At 45.5% G+C, this 18,853-nt stretch overlaps 1 protein-coding gene, 1 long non-coding RNA gene and 2 pseudogenes across 3 annotated transcripts; 3 read left to right on the top strand and 1 right to left on the bottom strand.

Moving 5' to 3' along the window:
* The first annotated feature begins 1,813 nt into the window (after window positions 1–1,813).
* LOC119287182 (receptor-like protein EIX2) lies at window positions 1,814–5,636 on the top strand. Of its 2 annotated transcripts, XM_037566705.1 has the most exons (2): window positions 1,814–5,273; window positions 5,342–5,636. In XM_037566705.1, the coding sequence occupies exons 1-2, from the start codon at window positions 2,418–2,420 to the stop codon at window positions 5,378–5,380; spliced, it is 2,895 nt and encodes a 964-aa protein (XP_037422602.1). In that variant the 5' UTR covers window positions 1,814–2,417; the 3' UTR covers window positions 5,381–5,636. The 2 variants fall into 2 exon arrangements, with proteins under 2 accessions (XP_037422602.1, XP_037422601.1); XM_037566704.1 differs by having other exon boundaries at window positions 1,814–5,636.
* A 1,627-nt stretch (window positions 5,637–7,263) lies between these two features.
* On the top strand, window positions 7,264–9,237 carry LOC119287181. Its single transcript, XR_005140760.1, has 2 exons — window positions 7,264–7,366; window positions 8,745–9,237. It is a non-coding gene; the product is annotated as an uncharacterized LOC119287181 (long non-coding RNA).
* A 737-nt stretch (window positions 9,238–9,974) lies between these two features.
* On the top strand, window positions 9,975–18,822 carry LOC119287180 (annotated as a pseudogene).
* Window positions 17,213–17,351, bottom strand: LOC119290317 (annotated as a pseudogene).
* Window positions 18,823–18,853: the final 31 nt, after the last annotated feature.

Here is an 18,853-nt window from a genome sequence, read left to right as displayed (position 1 = left end):
GGCATATTTCCTTCAAGGCGCTGCATAGTAGTGTGTGGCGCCTAGCTGTCGGGCGCCACACAAAAGGGTCAGCAGAGTGAAATTTTTTCGGAACGAAGTCAGTTTGTGATTTGATTTGGACCTCAGGTCAAATATGTGATTTCCGCCTTACGTCGCAGCTCGGCCATTCCAGGCGATTTCCTGTGACAGGCAACCTGCCGCCTGGGCTTGTGGCGGCAAGGGCTGCCGCCTCCGCGCGTGGTGGCAGATGCCATGTGTCGGTTGGCGCATCTGCCGCCACGAGTTAGGTGGTCTTTTTTGGCAATTAAATTCAGAGATGGTCTCTTTTGTCAATTACACTAGGCAGGTGGTTCTTTTGGGAAAAAAAAATCAAATGACGCTCAGCAGTGGCACTGCTGCTAGTTGCGTTTCTCGTCTGGTATTTGGCGTCGCGGTTGTCGCCTCAGGAGAGCCATACTCGAAGTTCTATGTCGGTCGAACATATCGCCGGACACCTCGGGCTCGAGGCCGCACACTCGCGGCACACACTCGCATGGGTTGACTCGGCCGCCGTCTACATCCATCGGCTCGACGAGGCCAATGACTGCATGCGAAAAGGTTACTCGTCGTTGGCGTCGTCTATGCCCGACCATCCAAGAGCCCAGCGGCGAACTCCATGAGCCCGGCCTCAGTCGGGCTGAAGCTTACAAGGCTGTCTTGGAAGAAGTGAACCGGCGCCGACGTCGCAACTACCTTCGACGGGTTCTTACGATGCCTCCGTCGTCATCACTTCAGCGTCGGCACGAGGTGCCCGGCGCTCATGGCCTGTGAGCGCGGGTCCGCCACTTGCACTTGAACTACGCTAGTACGAGCTTGTCGCGGCGGCGCGTCTCAGGACCGCTCCGGTAGCCCGACGGAGCAGCAGTGACGTGGGTTGTAAACGCACCCATGCATGCCTCCCAGATATTTTATGCCGGTTTGTGCGGCTGCAGCGGCCAGGTATGGCGGAAGACTTGAGCCGGTGCACTGCACGCATGGAATTACCAATATGCCCTAGACCGACAGTTTGCTCAATCCACATCCACCTTGGATCAACTAAATACTACTCATCATACTGAGTAGTATGATGCACCGTACGGCACAGCCAAGAAAATAGCTGATATAAGTGATCTCCGGAACTGCCTGAAGTAACTCATCTTGTGGAAATTACTAGTTTTCTGTTCCTTGAATCAGTCTTTGATAGAAATGGTGGTGTCCTAATCGCATCGCCATCCATTGATTGGTGCATGATCCTTTGAGATCCTCATTTATTCCGCTGCCGTGCATTACATGGTGGTTGTCGTAATCATAAGAACTTCCAGCCACAGCTTCTTGTGTGGATTTCCGAATTCTGATCACCTGGCTCACATGGTTATGATCTGGCACCTTGTGAAGCCCTGTTTAGTAGAGATAAAGGGCCCAGGCTCATCGTCGCGTGTGTTAACCCCAAGTCACCTGTCCACGCGGCCCGGCCGGCCAATGGACGAGCCTCGGCTTGCCTGCTCCGGCCGCCCTTACTGCCTCTTCTCTGGCTGCAGCAGTGGCTCCGGAAGGAGGTGCGCGTAGCTTCTCCTGACTTTTTTCGATTAGCTCATGAATGAGGACCCCCTTGAATAATTTAGGAGGTTGCTTTTTTGGGTTCAGATCCTAAAGAGCAACCTCCTAAATGCTTCTGAAAGCTCATAATGTCTAGTTGTTAACCTTGCAACGAGTGACCCATGAATAATGATGCAGTACAGTCAGATTTAGATCTGAATTGTGACGTGATAGTTTTTATATTACATAGTTGCTGAGTGATGATGCGACAAAGACAAATCGGATTAGGTACAACCTTGTTGATTAGCATGTTTTATATTAGATACCTGCCACTAGCATATTTAATCTTGTTGATTGAGACCTGCTAGTTATTAGAGACAACCAATTGGTGGGAAGTTAGGTACAGAAGATTCCCTGACTTTGATTGGAAATTCTGGATTGAAAATGTTATACATTTTTTTTTTGTATGGGCCCCTCTCTTTTGTGGGAAAAATATTTCTTTTTTGTGGATTTCTGGTCACATGGTTCACTTAAATATCATAAACCACACCGTGTGGAAATTACTCCAGTTATGATCTCAGGATTATTACAAAGGGAAACAGGGGAAGCTCCAGGCAATCTGTCCATTGAGTCGGTCTTTGGTATAAACCAGGCAATCTGTCCATTGAGTCAGTCTTTGGTATAAATGGTGGTCTCTCGCCAGCAAACTTTTGAGATAACCATAAGAAATTCCACGCGTCACTACTTCTGAATAAGACCAAAATATGGGATAGCATATCGTAGACCATATCAGCTACTCTCGCTGGTTATTCCATTGTTGTTCCCATTCGCTAGCTAGCTGTTTCCTCCCTTGTCCAACCAATATGGCTGCTGAGCTTGGGCATCTCGCCCGAGGAGCTGCAGCAATCCTTTGCCTGCTGATTTTCCATGTAGCACCATCTGATTCCCATGCCCAAGTGAGGATATCAGGCGGGAATGGAACCTGCATCAGCAGGGAGCGGGAGGCTCTTATGTCCTTCAAGGCAAGCCTTTTGGACCCTGCTGGCCGTCTCTTGTCATGGCAAGGCGAAGATTGTTGTCAATGGGAGGGAGTCTGGTGCAGCAGCAGAACAAGCCATGTCATAAAGCTTGACCTCCGCAACACCTACATGCCTGACTACGATGACCTTACGGTTCGCTACATCATGGACAACAGCCTCAGCTTGTCGAGAGATGAGATGAGCTCCTCTTTAGCAGCTTTGCGACATCTGAGGTATCTTGATCTAAGTGGGAATGACTTCAACGGTGCTAGCATACCTGTGTTCGTGGGCTCTATGGAGAACCTAAGATATCTCAACCTCTCTTCATCACAGTTCAATGGGAGAGTACCTTTCCAACTCGGTAATCTCTCAAAATTGCAATGTCTTGATATTAGTAGCAAGAATTATTGCCATAAACTGCACGCGGCGGATCTTGCATGGTTGGACAGCCTCCAATTGTTGCGTAAACTTGACATGAGTGGTGTGGACCTCAGTCCTGTGCAGGATTGGGTTTACATGGTTGACATGCTTTCTTCTCTGAGAGTGCTTCGCTTGGTAGATTGTGGCCTTACTAGCACATTGTCTGGTGCATCAAAATCAAACCTCACACATCTCGAAATCCTTGATCTGTCATCCAACCTGTTTAAAACATCACTAGAGAACAACTGGTTTTGGAATCTCACAAACCTTAAGGAGCTTCACCTCTCCCGGTGTGAGATGCATGGACCTATTCCTGAAGAACTGGGAAACATGACGTCCCTTCAAGTCATAGATTTAAGTAAAAATGATCTAGTGGGTTTGATACCAAGCAACTTAGAGAAAATGTGCAATTTGAAAGTGTTGATTTTCGATGATAACAACATTAGTGTGAGCATAGGGGAGTTCATAAATCGATTGCCAAGGTGCTCATGGAGTACAATACATGTATTGTCAATGGATAGGATGAATATGACCGGGAAATTACCAATCTTGGTTGGGAACATGACAGGTCTCAGTGTTTTTAAAGCCAGTCGAAACAAGATAGTTGGTACTGTACCACTAGGATATGGAGCACTTGGTAACTTGACAGTGTTGGATCTCAGCAACAATGAACTCAACGGTGTGCTTAAGAAGGAGCATTTCTCAGGTTTACTACATTTAGAGTCTCTGGACATTTCGCATAACTCCTTGAAAATGGATATTGAACCAAATTGGGCTCCTCCTTTTAGACTGAAGGACATAAACTTAGATTCATGCTTGGTGGGCCCTCATTTTCCAGTCTGGCTTAGATGGCAGACCGACATGTATACTCTTTCTATCAGAAATGCAAATTTGGATGATGTTATTCCTGATTGGTTCTGGGTGACATTTTCCAGAGCTTTAATCTTGGATGTATCTGTAAACATGTTGCATGGTTCATTGCCGGCAAATCTACAACACATGTCAGCCACCAGTATATCTCTCTGGTCCAATAAACTGACAGGTCCGGTTCCATGGCTCCCTATAAATATATCCATCTTTGATCTGTCTTCAAACTCTTTCTCGGGGTCACTGCCATCAGAGATAAAATCTCCATGGCTTGAGGTGTTCTTGCTGGCAAATAATCAAATTACAGGCACCATTCCATCATCCATTTGCCTGTCGACTCGTCTGAGACGGTTGGACATATCACGAAACAATTTAACAGGAGATGCTTTGCAGTGCTGGAAGGAATCAGACAACAATACTTCAGTGTCCAGGGCAAACTCTACAGATCAATTTGGTTCTGTCATGTCTATTCTAGCCTTGAACAACAATGATTTCTCCGGTGAATTTCCTAAATTTCTTCAGAGTGCCTCACAATTGAAGATCCTTGATCTTTCTTACAATAGGTTCTTTGGAACATTGCCAAAGTGGTTACCAGAAAAAATGCCCGACTTGGAAATCTTGAGGTTGAGATCAAACATGTTCAATGACCATATTCCTAACAATCTTACTTTCCTTTTACATCTTCGTTATTTGGACATAGCCCATAACAATATATCGGGAACCATACCATGGTCGCTATCAAACTTGAAGGCAATGAGATACGTATATTATAATGACGATTATGACTATGCTTTTAATAGTCCCGTTTTTGATGAGAGCATGTCAGTAATCACAAAAGGGACAACACGTGATTATACCTTTGAAATCTACAAGCTACTGGTGATTCTTGATCTGTCATGTAACAGTTTAACAGGACATATTCCGGAGGAGATAAGTTTTCTCATCGGGCTTACCAATTTGAACTTATCAAGTAATCAGTTGATCGGTGAAATCCCAAGCAAGATTGGTGATCTGAAGCAGTTGGAATCCCTGGACCTGTCCTACAACAAGTTTTCTCATGAAATCCCATCAGGTTTGTCGGCTCTAACCTCTCTGAGCCACCTCAACCTGTCATACAACAATTTATCAGGCGTGATACCATCCGGGCCACAGCTGCAGGTTCTCAACAACCTGAACTATACCTACATCGGCAACCCCGCTCTCTGTGGCTACCCACTCTCCAAGAACTGCTTTGCTACTTCTACTGATGCAAAGCAAAGTGTCAACCATGAAGATGCAGATCATATCTCATATCTCTACCTTGGGATGGGCATAGGATTTGTGGTCGGTCTTTGGGTGGTGTTTTGCACCATGTTACTGAGGAGAACATGGGCGATTGCCTACTTTCAGATCATTGACAAGCTGTATGACGAGGTTTATGTGCGGGTTGCTATAGCTTGGGCTCGCTTAATGAAGAAGACCCATGACGACGGAGGCGTGAGGTTTATGTGCGGGTTGCTATAGCTTGGGCTCGCTTATAGCTATAGGTTTATGTGACGGAGCATGTGCAGTTGAACTTCTCAAGAACTGTATGTTAGTACTTTGTAATTTGGATAATAAATGGCACTTTGGTGTGTGTACTGCTACTACTATGTAGTACTAGTCCAGGTGCTACCAGCTACTGTGAAGGCACTTTGCTCGGTAAATTACTTACGAGATATCTTATTCTGTGGATCGATTCCACATTGTAATCAGTACTGCTCTCTATTTCTCAAGGACCATGTTTAATGTGATGTAATATTCGAGTATTAATGTGTAATATGATCGATCCATATTTTCTTATCTGAGTGGGAATAAGTTTGGTTTCTTGTGTGCCCATAAGCTCTTTGACTGCGGCCTTTCACAAGAACCACTGATGGACTCGTGACGAGTAATTTACTCACTGTAATTCGTATCTTTGTTGCTCGAACCTCTCATAATAATACAGTAGATGGTTCAGAACCAAACAACCGTTAAACTGAGTGGCACTTTGAGTTCCCTCTGTTTGTTTGGTTTTTAAATGTTTTCTGCTGTTTGTTTGCATACCTGACTACCTTCACCGCTATGCACTTGTGACTTGTTCAGTTCAGTCCCCAGTCTGAGCACTGAATAATTTCAGATTCAGTCGGCGCTAAAGCCAGTATCACTTATTCATGTCTTTCTGTACCTATGTTATAAAGTTCAGCGGTCAAAACTTGTATTGGAGTTTTAGCTTATTAGATGTAGCTCCCCGAATTAGTAATGTGTTCAACCCGAGAAGATTAATGTACCTGAGTTATAAAGCTCAGTGGTCAAAACATTTATTGGAGTTGCATGGCCGGTCTGCTGCCTTGCAGATTCCTCTGAGCTCTCACCTTATTTACTCAAGCTTCTGTGGCTCACGTCCAGTTGATTACAGTAACCAAGTGAGTATTAACAGTTGTTGCTTGGAGCCGCTGTATTTCCATTTTCTGGGACGGCCAGTTACTCATTCCTCTTGTTCTCCTTGAACCTGTAGGTTCATCATGAAGTTGCAGCAAGACATCCCATCCCTGCCCACGGACTTCCTCTCGACGGGGTGCATCATGCCCAAGCAGGGTGCGCTGCAGGGCAACACGTACTATCGATGACTGAATATTACCTGGCCTACTGAACCTGGTGGCATGGAAGGACCCTCTTAACAAGACGGCAATGTATGAGGAAGGCGTTGAAGGATCCTCTGATTGAGACGGTGGTGCCAGATGGCTATGATCCTGAATCTCCTTTCTGCGCTCTACTCTGAGTCCAAATATGAAGCGATAATAATTAAGGGAGATGTCCCTAATGTCAGGACCCAATATGCTTTTTTTTGCGAGGGCTGAAGAACTGTTACCAGTTAACTGTTTCATCTCCGAAAAGTGGAGAGAAGCAACGAGATCAGTTGACATGACAAGAATGGACGGTAGAGATCTATAACCGAAGAGATACACTCGCCGAACAGGGACCATGTTGCCGACGCCTGATCTCCATCCAACGGTCGCCGTTTAATTACTGTTTCCAGCTGCCATTTCTTTCTTGTCCCTGTTGCTATCCAGCTTTCTGTGTTTTCCACTTCTATTTTACTGCAATCTGCACTATAATGTCTGTGTATAAAAGCATTGGGTGGGTTGCCTACTTTGCTGTAATCGGATTAAACCCTTTTCCTACTTTGCCTACTTTGCACAGTTTTTTAGGTGAAAATAGGAAAGAAAAACAGATTAACCACAGTGGTTGGACTGGATGATTGAGTTTTTTTTTAGGGGACTGGATGATTGAGCGAGCCCAACGCTTGGACCGACCCAGGGTCCAATTGTGGGCCCAATTCCTGGACTGGACCGCCACTAGCTCTCACGGTCGACGTTGCCCTCTCCACCGTTGGCCAATCCCGCACTTACTCTGCAGGACGCGTCGCTCCGAGGAGGAGCCTCGGCTCGCCGGCCCGGTCGCGCCCTAGTGCCTCTTCTCCGGCGACGGGCAGCCGCCGGTAGCAGGTGCGCGCTGCGTCTTTTGAGTTTTGACCCATTAATTTTTTTTGTGGGATACCCATTAATTAATTAGCTAGTGGGTTCACAGAACTTCAGAGCCTGAAGAGCAGATTCTGTTCTTGTGAGTGCTAGCCTGCTAGGTGTTGGTTTACCTGCTAAATAATGCTACTCTAGTCCTGAAATTGCTGAGCGATGATGCAATCTAGTGCAAACACAATAATATCAAAATAGAATGGTTAGAGACAACCTGACTGATCTCTGATCTGGACCTTCACCAGGAATTCTGAATTAAATATCTTTTGTGTGCGTGCTTAAAATGCTTACTCCCGTTAGAACTTACATGTCTTCTACTACATATATGCTCGAGTTGATGTCTTGATGGAATAATCCTGAGGCATGGTTACACATGGAGCCGATACAGTTTATCTATAAATGTCTATTGTGCAACAGTTTAGCCACTGCTCAGTGCTCGCTGTTTAGCCGCAAGGTGGCACATCACCTCAAATGATCAATAAGGAACAACACTCTGTCCACAGAATAAAAAAAAAATTCAATTGAGATTGCTTGTGATGTAGCAATAGTTTCTTGGCAAACCTATAACTGAAAGAAAAATAAATCATAAAGTCACAGTGTGGAAATTACTCCATTCCTGGTCCCAGCAAGACAAACAAACATGGGGAGGCTCAGGTCTATCTGTTCATGAGTCAGTCTTTGATATAAGTGATTGTCCCCTGGTCATTGATCGGTGCCTCATTTTTGTATCATGGAGTGGGATATGATGCACTGAGTGCGGTAACTTGTGGTGATACAGCCAGCTTCAATGAACTGGTGGGTTCGGATTAGGAAGAGCAGATCCTGTTTTTCTGAGCGCAAGGTGTGAGTTAACCTGGCAAATGCTAGTACTGACAACTGGTAATGTCGCAATACATTTCAGAGTGCTGAATTGGCAATGCTACTGAAAATTGGTAATGTCTATAACCACCTCTGGTGAAATACTGTTTTAGCGGTAGTTAGGACCCAGGACTCATGTTGTAATAGATTTCAGAGTGCTGAACTATGGAGTGATGGTACTTTTTGAAATAGATAATTTCTGGGTCAAATCGAGAGATATGATGGTCAGAGACAACCTGTTTGATTTGGGCCTTGATAAGAAATTCTGACTTGAAATGGTATATCTTCTGTGTATGTAGAATGCATACTCTGGTTCGAACCTACATGTCTTGTACTAGATCTAAACCGAGACACGGTAACATGGACCCAACAGATCCTTTGCCGAAATTTCCAGTGGAGCGGAGCCCGCAAACTCATAATAGTGTTAAATAGGATAGCAACTATAATTGAGCTCTCATAACCAGTCATATCATGTGTGTCTATTGTTCAACAGTTTAGCCACTGCTCATGGTTTAGCGCAAGGTCACACATCACGTCAAATTTCGGTAATCAGTAGGAAACAACACTCGGTACTATCTACTAGTGTGAGAAGAGAGAAACATGGGGAGGCTCAAGTGGATTATATGCATGCCAAGATCAAGACCAAGACCAAGACTTGGAGCATACAGTGAGTCTTTGATATGAATGATTGCCCCCGATGATTGATTGGTGTCTCATTTCTTATCTCCTCAATTATATGCATGCCAAGACAAAGACAAAGACCAAGACCAAGACTTGGAGCATATATTGTGCTTCTGGGTGAAATCAAGATGGGATACCCTCCACTGTCATTCCCATCCAGTGCCCCCTTCCTTGTCCAACCAATATGGCTGTTGAGCTTCGGCATCTCGCCCAAGCAGCTGCAGCGATACTTTGTCTCCTTATTTCCCATGTAGCAGCATGTGGGACACTGATGCTATAAGTAATCTATACTACATTGGTCTGTATTTGGCTTTCGTATATCCATGCGAGCATCTTCATCCTGCTTTGAGTGATTGCTCGAATTGGGGCCATGTGTGCATGCATTATGATCAAATAGCTAACAGTTAGAGCTGGACACTGTAATACATAGCCTACAGACCCTTGAAATTAACTAATAGCTAGGACTCATTATGCAGAGTGATGCAGTTGCAATCTGACGGTACTGTTTACTGCCATTTGTATGCTTCACCCTGTTCAGTGAGACAACCTGATTCTTGTGGGCCTTATTTATAGAGGAAATTCTGAACTGAGATTGTGTGTATACTCTTTGGGTGGTTCTTTTTTTTTTGTCCGTGTGTGTGTCTGCGTAAGATACATGTTACCATTTAGTTTTGTCAGAAGTTAGTGAGAGCTTCCTTTAGTAGGTCTGAGGTCTAGCTGTTAATCTTGCAATTAGCCAGTAATAGTCAAGCCCTGCAGAATGCTACTGAAAATTAGCAAATTTCTAACTAGCTACTAATCGTGCAATTAGCTAATAGCTAGGTCTCATGATGCAGTTGATTCAGAGTGACACCCGGTACTGTTGCTACCATCAATATGCTTCACCTTGTTGAGCGAGACAACATGATTGTTCTGGGCCTTATTTAGAGAGGAAATTCTGGATTGAGATGGTATACTTTTGGGGTGGTTCTTTCTTTTTGTGCATAAGATACATGTTACCATTCGATTTTAGAGCTAAATTCTGTACGATATCTATGCTCGACTTAATTTTATTTTCTTTTTTTCGAAAAGGAGGAATACCCCCGGCCTCTGCATCTCTTGATGCACACAGCCAAAATGCTCGACTTAATATCTTCCTCACAACAGCAAGGCACTAGCCTATAGATTCTCTGCAAAAATTATTCCGACCAAGGAACTTTCTCCATTTTCTGTCCCTTTGAGGCAGTCTTTCATAGAAATGGTGTTGTCTGATTGATCCCATGGCCGTCCATTGATTGGTGCCTGATTTTTTGAGCTCCTCATTTATTCCTCTGAAGCGCATTGCATGGTTGGCTGTCCCAATCATAATTTCCAGCCACAACTTCTGTATAAGAAAAGTATGTGTGCCAAGACCAAGACGAAGACTTGGCAAATATTGTAGACCATATATACATATATTTCGCTTGTGGGTGAACGCAAGATGAACTACTCTCTCCGATGCATTGCCCTTATCCTGTAGCTAGCTGCTATCTCCGTGGTGGAACAAATATGGCTAGCAAGCTTGGGCATCTCGCCCGAGCAACTGCGACTATTCTTTGCCTGCTGATTTTCGATGTAGCACCATCTGATTTCCGTGCCCAAGCGAGGATATCAGGTGGGACTGGAACCTGCATCAGCAGGGAGCGAGAGGCGCTCCTGTCTTTCAAGGCAGGCCTTCTGGACCCTGCTGGCCGTCTCTCGTCATGGCATGGTCAAGATTGCTGTCAGTGGCATGGTGTCCAGTGTAGCAGCAGAACAGGCCATGTCATCAAGCTCAACCTCCGCAACACCTACACACCTGAGTACTACACGGACACAACTGACAACAGGTACAGCTTGAGTTTGTCCAAAGATGAGTTGAGCTCCTCTTTGGCTGATTTGCAACAGTTGAGGTATCTTGATCTCAGTGGGAATGACTTCAATGGCACAAGCATACCTGTGTTTGTGGGCTCTCTAGAGAACCTAAGGTACCTCAACCTCTCGTTGTCAAGTTTCGTTGGGAGAATACCTTCGCAAGTCGCAACTCGGCAATCTCTCAAAATTGCAATATCTTGATGTTGGTGAGAATTACTATTTTGGTAGAAACTATTCCAAAAAACTGCATGCAGTGGACCTTGCATGGTTGGAGCGTCTCCAATTGTTGCGTAATCTTGACATGAGCGGTGTGGACCTCAGTCCTATGCATGATTGGGTTTACATGGTTAGCATGCTTTCTTCTCTGAGAGTGCTTCGCTTGGTACATTGTGGACTTACTAGCACAGTGGATGCTACTTCAAAATCAAACCTCACACTTCTCGAAGTCCTTGATCTGTCATCCAACTTGTTTAAAACATCACTAGAGCACAATTGGTTTTGGGATCTCACAAGCCTTATGGAGCTTCACCTCTCCCGCTGCGAGTGGCATGGACCTATTCCTAAAGAACTGGGAAACATGACGTCCCTTCAAGTCATAGATTTTAGTGAAAATGATTTCGTGGGTTTGATACCAAGCAACTTACAAAATTTGTGCAGTTTGGAAGTGCTGATTTTCGGTGGTATGAACATTAATACGAGCATAGCGGAGTTCATGGATCGATTGCCAAGGTTTTCATGGAGCACAATACAATTCTTGTCAATTTATAATTCAAAATTGACCGGAAAACTACCAATCTGGATTGGGAACATGACCAGTCTTAGTGTTCTTTATGCCTCTCTTAACATGGTAACTGGTACTGTACCAATGGGAGTTGGAGCACTTGGTAACTTGACAGTGTTGGATCTCAGCGACAATAAACTTGATGGTGTGCTTATGAAGGAGCATTTTTCAAGCTTATTGAAGTTACAATATCTGGATTTGGGAGGCAACTCCTTGAAAATAGAAATCGAACAAAACTGGGTTCCTCCATTTAGACTAAAGTACATAGGCTTACAGTCATGCATAGTGGGCCCCCATTTTCCAGAGTGGCTTAGATGGCAGACCGACATTGGGTCTCTTGATCTCACAAATACAAGTTTGGATGATGTCATTCCCGACTGGTTCTGGGTGATATTTTCCCAAATGTCTGTCTTGGAAGCATCAGGAAACATGTTGCGTGGTTCATTACCGACAAATCTACAAGACATGCCAGCTACGGTAATATATCTTGGGTCCAATAATCTTACAGGTCAAGTTCCTCGGTTCCCTATAAATATAATACATTTGGATCTGTCTTCAAACTCTTTCTCAGGGTCACTGCCATCAATGATAGCTCCAATGCTTCAGCTGTTGTTGCTTGCAGATAATCAAATCACAGGCACCATTCCATCATCAATGTGCCAGCTGATTGGTCTAGGTCGATTGGACCTATCTGGAAACAAATTAACAGGAGATGTTATGCAGTGCTGGAACAAGTCAGAGAACATTTCTTCGGTGTTCAGTGCAAACTCGGCAGATCAATTTGGTTCTAGCATGTATAGCCTAGCCTTGAACAACAATGATCTCTCAGGTGAATTTCCTAAATTTCTTCAGAGGGCCTCACTGTTAGGGTTCCTTGATCTTTCATGCAATAGGTTCTTTGGAACACTGCCAAAGTGGTTACCAGAAAAGATGCCAATATTGCAAATCCTAAGGGTGAGATCAAACATGTTTAGTGGTCATATTCCTAAGAACCTTACTTACCTTGAAAGACTTCATTATTTGGACTTGGCCTGTAACAATATATCAGGAAGCTTACCATGGTCACTATCAAACTTGAAAGCAATGAGAGTCCGCATATCTCAGAATACTTCAGGCTATGATTTTCAGGATAGCATACCAGTATTCACAAAAGGCCAAACACGTGAATATTCTATTGAAATCTACCAACTACTGGTGAATATTGATCTGTCATGTAACAGTATAACCGGGCAGATTCCAGAGGAGATACATTTGCTAATTGGGCTCACCAATCTGAACTTATCAAGTAATCAGCTGACCGGCAAAATCCCAAATCAAATTGGTGATCTAAAGAAATTGGAGTCCCTCGATCTATCCTACAATGAGTTATCTGGTGAAATCTGTAAACGAGCGGAGAACGTCGTACCTCGTTGGAGGCGACGGTTGCGTGTTATATAGGCAGGGGCATCTCCCTGATAAGCATACAAGGTTTGTTGGGATTACATCTTGAGAGACAAGGAAGATCTAGAGAGATAGAGATAAGAAGTTACAACAAGATGGACTCTATCTATCTAGCTAGGCCAGGTTTGGCCGGTGCGCCCTATGGGCCTGTCCTGTTGTACTATGTTTAACACCCTCCCATAATCACAACTTGGACAAGTTGAGATTACGTTTAAATTCCTCAAAACTTCTTGTAGGCAAGGCTTTAGTAAACCCATCAGCAACTTGATCTTGAGAGTGAATAAACCGAACATCCAACTTCTTGGCAGCAACTCTTTCTCTGACAAAGTGAAAGTCTATTTCGATATGTTTTGTCCGTGCATGGAAAACTGGATTGGCAGAAAGATATGTAGCACCAAGATTATCACACCATAAGCATGGAGCTTGTTTACAGCGTATGCCAAGCTCCTTGAGCAGAGACTGAACCCAGATAATTTCAGCAGTAGCATTTGCTAGTGCCTTATATTCTGCTTCTGTACTGGACCTAGATACAGTAGCTTGCTTTTTAGCACACCAAGAAATCAGATTTGGACCAAAGAACACTGCAAAGCCACCAGTTGATCGTCTGTCATCTAGACAGCCTGCCCAATCAGAGTCAGAAAATGCACTGACAAGTGTTGATGATGACTTGCTGAATGTTAGTCCAGTACTCAAGGTATTTTTGACATATCTAAGAATGCGTTTGGCAGCTGTCAAGTGTACTGTAGTGGGTGCATGAAGGAACTGACAAACTTTGTTCACAGCAAAGGAAATATCAGGCCTAGTCAAGGTTAAATATTGTAATGCACCAACCATACTCCTGTACCTGGTGCTATCCTCTTGATTCAAGAGTTCTCCCTCTGACAAGGACAGTTTTTCTGAGCTGGACAAAGGTGTTAATGCTGGCTTGCAACCTTTCAACCCTGATTTTGCTACAAGATCAGTTGCATACTTTTCTTGGGTAAGATAGAGATCATCTCCTACTCTTTTTACTTCAATACCAAGAAAATAATGCAGGTCTCCCAAATCCTTGAGAGCAAATTCAGAATTTAGATCTTTTAATAATCCTGTAACAGCCTCATCTGATGAACTTGTGACTATGATATCATCAACATATATAAGTACAAATATAGAGGTATTTGACTTATTATAAATAAATAATGAGGTGTCAGACTTGGAAGGAGCAAAACCAAGTGCCTGAAGTTTTGAGCTCAACCTGGAATACCATGCTCTAGGGGCTTGTTTTAATCGATACAAAGCCTTATCAAGTTTGCAAATGTGAAGAGGCTTACTTTTATCCTCAAACCCAGGAGGTTGTTTCATGAACACTTCCTCTTCCAGAACACCATGGAGAAACGCGTTCTGTACATCTAGCTGGCGGAGACACCATCCCCTGGACATGGCAATAGACAAAACGAGGCGAATAGTGGCAGCCTTTACAACAGAACTGAATGTATCCTCATAGTCTAAGCCATACCTTTGCTTAAATCCTTTTGCTACTAGCCTAGCTTTGTAACGATCAATGGTTCCATCAGACTTCTTCTTTACTCTGAAAACCCATTTACAGTCGATCACATTTTTACCTTTGCCTTGATGTGCAGAGACTAAGTGCCATGTTTTATTTTTGTGAAGCGCCATGCACTCTTCTTCCATGGCTTTCTTCCACCGTAGATCATCCAAAGCATCTGCAACAGTACGTGGAACAGTGTCTGCACTGTGTGTGTTACAAGCATAACCAAATTTTGCTATATGTTTATAGTCTTTGGGTTGAATTACTCCCCTTTGAAGTCTGGTCCGTGATGGTGACAAAGCGGGCACAGAAGATCCGCCCCCTGGAGCTGCTGCAGATCCCGAAGAAGACCTGCCGGGGGCCTCAGGCGCGTGCGACGAGGCGGGATCTTCTGCGGCCATCGGGCTGGACGTACGGGAGGATGGCGCCACAGAAGATCCGGCGGCAGCGGGGGCAGCTGCGTCCGGCTCATGATGGGGCAATGATGAGTGGGCCCCCGCAGATGCGGCGCGGGACTCCACACCCGGATCCCGCCGAGGCGCACGCCGCGTGTAGTGACGCGGTTCGTCGCCGAACCGACCGGGCGCAGGGCCCACCCGCGCAGGCGCGCCGTGATTGGCTGGGGCGCTGTCGACTTGTCGCGGCGCGGAGCGGCTGCTGCCACCGCTGGCGTGGCGTGGCGTGGGGCTCGAGGAGGATTCGTCCGTCCCGTCATGCGCGGAACCCGCGGCTGAGACGCCCTGATCCCGAGGCGGATCCGCCTCGATGACGCGGCTGCTGCATGCAGGGGGCATAAAATGACGAATTTGGCTGATTTCTTCAGTATATTCTGCGCCGATTTTTTCTGCTTCATCACAAAACTCATCACCAGCATTAGTAGGAGAATTAGTCAATAATTGATCATTAGTAGTAAAAGCATCCCCATTGTCAAGGCCGGTGAGGTGAGATGGGAGAAGAAGGATTTCCTTTTGAAGGAGAGTGCCGGCGTTTGGATGGAGGTGTGCAAAAGGGAAAACAGTCTCGTCAAATACGACATCACGAGAGATGTAGACACGACCTGTGGATACATCAAGGCATTTTACACCTTTATGTTGTGGACTGTAACCAATAAAAACACACTGTTTTGATCGGAATAGAAGTTTGCGGTTGTTGTAGGGACGAAGATTTGGCCAGCACGCACAACCAAACACTCGAAGTGATTTGTAGTCAGGTTTGGTGTGAAGAAGGCGTTCTACCGGAGTTTCATTGTTGATAACTCTACTAGGTAGGATATTGATAAGATGAACTGCGGTGAGAAAGGCTTCATCCCAGAATTTTAGTGGCATAGAGGCAGCTGCAAGAAGAGCTAAACCTACTTCAACGATATGCCTATGCTTACGCTCGGCAGATCCGTTTTGTTGGTGAGCATGAGGACATGATATGTGGTGAGATATGCCAATCTGTTGAAAAAAGGAGTTTAGGTTTCTGTATTCCCCTCCCCAATCAGATTGTATAGCTAGAATTTTGTAGTTGAACTTTCTTTCTACAAGTGCTTGGAAATTGTGAAAAACTTGAAACACATCAGATTTCTTTTTGAGGAGATATATCCATGGGTACTTACTGAAATCATCAATGAAACTCACGTAGTAGGTGTGACGCCCAACTGAGGTAGGCGCGGGACCCCATACATCAGAAAAAATGAGTTCAAGAGGCTTGGTGGAAACACTTGTAGATATAGGATAAGCTAACTGGTGACTTTTAGCACGTTGGCATGAGTCACAAATAGTTTCACAACTACGCTCACCAACAAACGGGAGCTTATTCTTTCTAAGCAATTTCTCAATCAAAGAAAACGATGCATGTCCTAATCTATCGTGCCATCGTGTTGAAGACACTTTGGTGACACCATAGGCTTGTTTATTCAATCTCCTAAGCTCCGGAATCAACGGGTAGAGCCCTCGAACACATCTACCTCGATAGAGAATTTTCCTCGTGACCTGATCCTTGATCAAAAAGAAAAACGGATGAAATTCAAGGAACACATGGTTATCGATGGCAATGCGATGAACGGAAAGGAGATTTTTGGATGCACTAGGAACATGCAAAATTTTTCTGAGACGAATATTTTTGTGGGGAGTTTTTATTACTGAATGACCAATATGACTAATGCTCATACCTTCTCCATTGGCGGTATGGACTTGGTCTTGCCCGCGATACTTCTCGCGCATGGTTACCTTCTCCAACTCCCCTGTGATGTGATCTGTCGCGCCGCTGTCCACGTACCAGTTCGTGTCGACGCCGTAGGAGCCTTCTGCCGCCCCCGCAACCTTCTCATCTTGGGAAGATTCTCCATCTTCCTCGTAACGGTACCAGCAGTCCCGTGCAGTGTGGCCTGGTTTGCCACAAATTTGGCAGCGCGGGATGTCCGGAGTAGCGCGTGGGCGGCCTCCGCGGCGACCCTTGTTGCTGTTGTTGTAGGGCCGACCGCCGCCGTCGTTGCTGCTGCGTGGAGAAGGGTTGCCGTCGCCGCCCGAAGACTTGCCCTTGGAGCGCTGCGACCCACGGTAGCGAGATGAGCCACCGCTGCGTCGGCCGCCTCCACCACGGCCGCGAGACGCCGCGTTGGCAGAGGACTTGAATCCTCCACCGGATCCTGCCGTGCTGTAAAGGGCGAGGCGCTGATCAAAGTTACTCATCTGGGCGTAGAGGTCGTCGATGCTGATGGGCTCGGTGCGGGCGTCGTTGGCGGAGATGAGGGGTTGATACTCCATGTCAAGGCCGGAGGTGATGTAGGAGATAAGCTCATCATCATCGATCGGCTTCCCAGCAGCTGCGAGCTCATCTGCAAGGGACCTCATGTGGGCGAAGTAGGCAGCCACCGACTGCGTTCCCTTCTGCGCCGTGGAGAGCGCAACCCTGATGTTGTTGACGCGCGCCCTGGACTGCGAGGAGAACATGTGGGCAAGGGCTGCCCAGAGCTCGTGCGGCGTGGCTATGGACGTGACCTGCACGAGGACTTCCTTGGTGAGGTTATTGAGCAAGTATCCAAGTACCTGCTGCCCTTCTCTGAACCAGATCGGATAGAGAGGGTTGGGTGTTGTCTCCTCTTTCCCGTCCTTGTCCTTCTTGACGATGAACTGGGCGGGCTCCGGCATCGTTCCGTCGACGTAGCCGAAGTAACCAGCACCTCTTAGCTGCGGAGTCACCTGCGCACGCCACAGAACGTAGTTGGTGCGGGTGAGCTTCTCGGCGACCACCCCCATGGAGGCGATCTGGACAGAGCTTGAGGACGACATGGCTGGTGGTAGGTGTTTTTGCTAGATGTGATGGATAGAGGAGGCTCTGATTACCATGTAAACGAGCGGAGAACGTCGTACCTCGTTGGAGGCGACGGTTGCGTGTTATATAGGCAGGGGCATCTCCCTGATAAGCATACAAGGTTTGTTGGGATTACATCTTGAGAGACAAGGAAGATCTAGAGAGATAGAGATAAGAAGTTACAACAAGATGGACTCTATCTATCTAGCTAGGCCAGGTTTGGCCGGTACGCCCTATGGGCCTGTCCTGTTGTACTATGTTTAACAAAATCCCATCAGTTTTATCAGCTCTAACCTCTCTAAGCCACTTGAATCTGTCATACAACTATTTATCAGGTGCTATCCCATCTGGGCCACAGTTGCAAGCTCTTGACAACCAGATCAACATCTACATCGGCAACCCAGGTCTCTGTGGCTACCCGCTCTCCAAGAACTGCTCTACTAGTACAACTGATGCGGAGAAAAGTGCCAACCATGAAGATGCAGATCATATCTCATATCTCTACCTTGGGATGGGCATAGGATTTGTGGTTGGCCTTTGGGTGGTGTTCTGCACTATGTTACTGAGGAGAACCTGGGTGATTGCCTACTTTCAGATCATTGACAAGCTATATGATGAGGTTTATGTGCGGGTGGCTATAGCTTGGGCTCGCCTGATGAAGAAGACCAACGATGACACAGCATGAAGAGCCCCACGGCTTCATGTTAGCTGAACTGCTCAAAAGCTGTATGTTATGCTTTGTAATTTGGAGAGTAATTTATACTTTTGTGTGTGTGTCTACACTACTATGTACTGGTTTCTGCCTCTGGTGCTATTATTAGCTATCAATAAAGGTGCTTAATGTATTGCAGCACAATATATTTTATGATTTGAATCAAGTGGAAGTATTCCATAAATTTTGTAAGATGGCATGTTCTGTAAATGGCCTAGTCAGATTGTACACCACACAATGATATAACCAGAAATACATGATTTGGATTGTTTATACTTGTTTACTGGTCTA

This window comes from Triticum dicoccoides, chromosome 4A, assembly GCF_002162155.2.
Source record: "Triticum dicoccoides isolate Atlit2015 ecotype Zavitan chromosome 4A, WEW_v2.0, whole genome shotgun sequence".
NCBI lineage: Eukaryota > Viridiplantae > Streptophyta > Magnoliopsida > Poales > Poaceae > Triticum > Triticum dicoccoides.
Note: the sequence above shows the minus strand (reverse complement) of the source record. Positions and strands in the feature narration are given on the sequence as shown.

Excerpts from the sequence above, each read along its gene's own strand:
- LOC119287182 (XM_037566704.1), top strand. The coding sequence starts at position 2,418 with ATGGCTGCTGAGCTTGGGCATCTCGCCCGAGGAGCTGCAGCAATCCTT.